The sequence below is a fragment of the Cibotium barometz genome, chromosome 8, assembly GCF_041138505.1.
Source record: "Cibotium barometz isolate CiBa-2024 chromosome 8, ASM4113850v1, whole genome shotgun sequence".
NCBI classification, from domain to species: domain Eukaryota; kingdom Viridiplantae; phylum Streptophyta; class Polypodiopsida; order Cyatheales; family Cibotiaceae; genus Cibotium; species Cibotium barometz.
The window spans coordinates 36,185,705-36,191,293 of NC_141053.1; the positions used below are offsets into that span (position 1 = coordinate 36,185,705).

General features: G+C 40.6%; 1 protein-coding gene across 1 annotated transcript; it reads left to right on the forward strand.

Annotated features, from left to right (window-relative positions):
* The first annotated feature begins 620 nt into the window (after window positions 1-620).
* LOC147636210 (protein neprosin-like) lies at window positions 621-4,573 on the forward strand. The gene is made up of 8 exons (XM_086801634.1): window positions 621-1,822; window positions 2,009-2,095; window positions 2,186-2,479; window positions 2,643-2,807; window positions 2,996-3,049; window positions 3,147-3,293; window positions 3,472-3,696; window positions 4,003-4,573. The coding sequence occupies exons 1-8, from the start codon at window positions 1,526-1,528 to the stop codon at window positions 4,153-4,155; spliced, it is 1,422 nt and encodes a 473-aa protein (XP_086657760.1). The 5' UTR covers window positions 621-1,525; the 3' UTR covers window positions 4,156-4,573.
* Window positions 4,574-5,589: the final 1,016 nt, after the last annotated feature.

The following is a 5,589-nucleotide window of genomic DNA, read 5'->3' on the forward strand; positions in this document are numbered from 1 at the left end:
TATGTTTTGTTTTTATCGGTTTGCATTGGCCCAGCTAAGCCTAGAGGAGAAAGTACGTAGGAGTTGTTTCCACACAGGTGGCAAAACACCACTGGTGGCATCACCACCACCAGTGGTATTGTAAATGTGATGTGCCAAAATCTGCCTTTGCCTACACCCTATAAAATTCCTGCAGCTTTTTCTTTTTCTTCTTTAATTTTTTGCTTTTTGAACCGTGTTCAACTTTGTACAAAGACCTAGGTTTTATGCACAAAGAACCTGGGTTCGATTCCGTCCACTGGCCAATAGAGATGTGAGGTGTAGCCAATCACCTGAAAACTTGTCGCCAAAGGTACAAGTCCATCTCAGCTACTACTGATCGTTCTAAAACAAAGAGCTATACACAAAGACTTGGGTTAGATTCCATCCACTGGCCAATAGAGATGCAACGAAGTATAGCTAATCACCCGTAAACTTGTTGCCAAAGGCAGCAAGTCCATCTCGACTACTACGGATCGTTCCAAAACAAAGGGTATTCATATGAACTTTAGAATAGTGTGGGAACAACCTCATATTACTATCCAATGTGTAACAGATCTGTTTTTTTTAACTTTTGCAAAGGAGGAACACACTCTAATTTCACCCCCTTGTGGAGTGAGCACTGAGGGGGAGGGGCCTCGAACCCTCGTCCTGTCATGAGGACAATGTATATATATATCCCCGGATAGTGCCCACACCTCGATATATGCTTGCACACAAGCAAACAACAGTCCTTTCCAAATCTCAAGCACTGATACTCCTTTTCTGTGTCCCCTTTTCTTCACATTTCTTACCCTTGAGTCTTTCCTTAAGGTTGGCTACTGCCAAAGATTTTCATACTATCCAGCTTCTGCCAGCTTATCATTAAGTACTGAGGCATCTTAGAGCTCCCATCCCATCCACCTTCAATTGCTACCATCCATTCAGATTTTGCATAATCACATAGTTTCCACCTTTCAACATCCATTCATCAAGAGTGATCATATAAATATATATATATATAGTAGCAAATTGCAATAAGGTATATGTATATATATACATCTGTGCCCCCCAATACTCAAATGCCATTATATTAATTGAGTTTGTTTAAGATGAGCATCCAATCAATTAGTGTAAGGTTTTCCTCCTCCTATTTGAGCATGACATACTAGAAGACCAGCTTTGGATGCTTCAAACACTAATGGATGTTCAAGCATTCAGGTTAACCTCAGATTAGCCCATTCAGGTTAACCTCAGATTAGCCCTTTTCAAACAGTTCCATGTTGCTGCCTTTGCACGCTTAGGCACTGTATGCTTTTTTGTACCCTAGGCTTGGATCGTACTCAAAGGACACAAACAGCTTTAGTGAAGTTTGGCTTGGATCATACTCAAAGGACACAAAGAGATTTAGTCATTATCTGCTTCTAATTGAACTGGATTAGATGGCTGAGAAGCTATGATTATGCCTTGATTAGTTATCAATGATAGCTTGTAGCAACGACAGGGCGCTCTCTGAGCTAAGCAGCTCATGATAAAGATGAAGCTGCCATGGAGACATAACACTTGTTCTAACTATGGGAGGGGGACTCCATCAATTATTGCAAGTACTTCTTATGTGCTGCTCATGTTGGTGGTTCATGTCCTTCTTGCACATGCAAGATCACTCGTGATTGATGGCGCCACTCCCCTTAATCAAGAAACGAATCCTTACTTAGCTAAAAATATTACATGTAAATCCTTAATTAACTACCGAAATCAAGAAGCTGAGAGGTTCTTTCGACGGCAACTCAAGTCTATTAACAAGCAACCTGTGAAGACCATCAGGGTGAGCAACACTGCTTGCCAATTAGAAGGTTTATCGAGGTGTAATAATTTGTTGTTAAATGGATAATTGCAGGTAAAAGGTTTGAACTCAATGATAATGCAGCGAGTGTTATGAAACGACGAGGATCAGAGAATGTATTAAGGAGTGATTAGTTGTTAAATGGGATCATGGTCATTGTTTGTGTAGAGTTCAGACGGAGATATAATAGATTGTGTACTCCGGCATAAGCAGCCTGCTTTTGATCATCCGCTTCTGAGAAACGAAAAAATTCAGGCAAGAGCTGCGACGGGGCCATTTAATTAGAACTGTAACTGAGATTAGGGGGTTCGTAATGTGAGTTGATGGATTTAATGGTGTGGGCAGAGTTACCCAAGCTTGTTTCCCACGGTGAATAGCTCAAGGCCACCCAAGCACAGAATACGGCGCCCAATTGCGGTGCCCCAGGTGTGGCATCGCAATGGCCGCTGTCCAATGGGTACCATCCCCGTGAGGAGAACTTCGAAGGAGGACCTGGAGAGGTGGGCGACTGCATCTCCAGGCCGCCGCTCATACGGAAAGAAGACCCACAAGCCTGCAAGAAACCCAGCTTCAGCAGATCCAACAGAAGACAATTCTGAAGAAGAAGATCTGGGCCGCAGTGGAGCTAGTAATCATGAGGTTAGTCATTACTAATCATGTGTTAGTAGGCGCTAATACAGCCCCATCAATGGTTTGGTCCACCACCTTTTTGGGTTTGTTTCATTAGACAATTAATGATCGTTTTAATCAAGCAGTTAGTCAATTCTCTGTACGTTAATCTAATCATGAATGCAATATGCAGCATGCGATTGCATTTGTGGAAGGGTCTGATCTATATGGAGCCAGTGCAGTGATGAGCGTTTGGGATCCCTGGGTGGAGGCCTCCAATGAGTTTAGCCTCTCCCAGCTCTGGATCTTAGGAGGCTCCTTTGATGAAGATCTTAACAGCATTGAGGCCGGCTGGCAGGTAAATCAAATATTCTCAAACAAATAATTATTCATTCTTAGTATGAAATTGATACATTAATGTAATTGGGTGAATAGATAATCATTAACCAAGCCATCTAATTACACTCTGCCTAATTATAATGCACACCATCATCACTCTTGATTACAGCTATCCAGGCTCACTGATGCTTGTGGGTGTCTGGGCAGGTCAGCCCGGAGCTCTACGGGGATGGACAGCCACGATTATTCATATATTGGACTGTAAATTCTCCAACCCAAGCTAAATATGAAACCATTAATGATGATTATTTGATCATTAGATAGTGCCGCAACACAATCGATTGTATGTTTTTTCCAGACGGATGCATACCAAGCTACAGGTTGCTATAACCTCTTGTGCTCAGGCTTTGTCCAAATCAGTGACACCGTTGCCATAGGTGCATCCATAGCCCCTGTTTCCTCATTTAGGGGCAGTCAATACCAAATAGAAATCATGATATGGAAGGTAATTATTAAGTAGCTCTCTCATTAAGGTTAATGTAGGTTTTTCAACAGTAATACATTACTGTTAATGTGAGCTCTATCCTTAAACTTACTGCAGATTTAATACAAATTATACTTATTATAAGCTCCAAGGTTCATGTTCAAATTAATTAAAAGTGGGTTTGCTTTAATTGATGTAGGATCCGAGGCAAGGGAACTGGTGGATGGCCTTTGAGGGTTCACACATAGTGGGCTACTGGCCGGCCGCTCTCTTTTCTCACCTATCCGGCCATGCGGCCATGGTGGAGTGGGGAGGGGAGGTGGTCAACTCCAAGCCCAATGGCCATCACACGGGCACACAAATGGGTAGTGGGCGCTTTGCAGAAGACGGTTTTGGGGCTGCTAGCTTCTTCCACAGCTTGCAGGTTAAAAACTATTAATTACCTCCAGCTTTAATCTACATTTAGTCCTCTAATCTTAGGCACTTGTCCTCTAATCAGCTTATGCATTTGTAATTGGCTGGTTCCAATGCTGCATTATTTATAACTCTTCTCTTAATCATCTCCAAAGTCGAACTCTAAATTAATCATTACAACTTCTTACAGTACACCGTCATTAAGTCCCCAGCAAATCTGAGGCTAATGATGGAGCATATTTAGCAATTAGGCTTGTCATTAGTCATAGGGTTCTCAATAGAAGATAGTCTCATCAAATTTTAATTAATAATGCAGGTGGTTGATTCTGTCAACAATTTGCAGCCCATCACTAATGTTCAAACGCTTGCTGAGCATCCAAATTGCTATGACATCAAAAGCATGCAAGACCCCAACTGGGGGGCTTCTTTCTACTACGGAGGGCCTGGGCTCAGCACACTTTGCACGTGACAAAAAATAATTCCAAAACCTTTGAATTACAAAATTGTAGTGTGTGTGTGTGTAAGAGAGAGAGAGAGAATTACAAAATTGTTGTGTGTCTATGCAAGCACCTTATAGACTCACATACTTAGATATATTTCTACACACAATAGGAGGGCCTATATTGGATCCATCCCACACTTTGCTACACAATATGAGGGCCTCTATTGGATCCATCCACACTTTGCTACACAATATGAGGGCCTATATTCAGGATCCATCCCACACTTTGCTACAACATGGTGTCGCATGAGGCCTGCTAGCTATTAACAAAGGTTTTACCGTTGCTTGGATCATTATGAAGCATGATATTTAGCTTTTGAATGTACTACATTGACAATAATTTGTAATGGATCTAGATAATTTAAACATTTTGATGATTGCACGTCATGTCTTGGTGTGCATGCTCACTATAGACGTAGTGTTGAAATTTTGAAGCCTCAAGAGGACATCAAAGCCCTTCAAACCTTCTAGAGACGGCCTCTTAAAAAATAGGGATGCAAAAGAAGGCCACAAAAGGCCACTAGTTTGAATTTTTTATTTTTATTTTACACAAACATATATATTTTGAAGGTTAACCTAGTTTATGGCCTTCAAATTGAAGGTTAGGGTAGGCCTAAATAAATTTTAGCCTTGTACAATATAGAGGCTACTACAATTCTTTTAGAGTGTGTGTGTGTGTGTGTGTGTGTGTGTGTGTGTGTGTGAGAGAGAGAGAGAGAGAGAGTCATGTGATACATCCAATGCCCACTTTGACAATGTGTACAAGGACATTTCTTCAACGTTTATTTCTTGTAGCCCTTTTACAATGATCTTTCTCCTTTTTCACTAGCTCATGTACTTGTTCCTTAGTGCCCACCCATAAGTATGTATTTACAATCCCATTTTTTTCCCATCACCTCATGTACTAGTTCTACTTGGCTTTCATATTGCAACTTTATAAATCCATTATTGGTCTCACACTAAACACATAACAATATCTACATCTCAGATCATTTATGTATACTAAGGTTCTACGAGTAAAGAACATATAACTTTATCATCCACTCAAGCCATCTAAAGAAAAGCTATGAAACATTTTTGGCTACTAAACATTAGTAAATCCTTGAACCGCAAATTAAACCTGTTTTTTGGACAACTTATTAAAACTTAACTAGTTTTATAACTACAATTCCCAACTTTAATACCCAGATATTTGAACATTTTGTCGTACAATGCAAAGATAGATAATGTATTCACTTACATTTTCAGTCATGCTAGGCAAGACCAATGGAATTTGTATGCGCTTTCTTGAAAGCCAAATGCCTACCGCTCGAAGAGAAAAATGGAATGATAATTTACTTGTAATTTGACATTCGATAGGGAATAATATGGTGGAGCTACAAACCTTCCATGGGTAGTGAT

Excerpts from the sequence above, each read along its gene's own strand:
- LOC147636210 (XM_086801634.1), top strand. The coding sequence starts at position 1,526 with ATGATAAAGATGAAGCTGCCATGGAGACATAACACTTGTTCTAACTAT. Across the intron at positions 2,480-2,642 it reads GTGGAGCTAGTAATCATGAG|CATGCGATTGCATTTGTGGA; the intron begins GTTAGTCATTAC and ends TGCAATATGCAG. Across the intron at positions 2,808-2,995 it reads GCATTGAGGCCGGCTGGCAG|GTCAGCCCGGAGCTCTACGG; the intron begins GTAAATCAAATA and ends GTGTCTGGGCAG.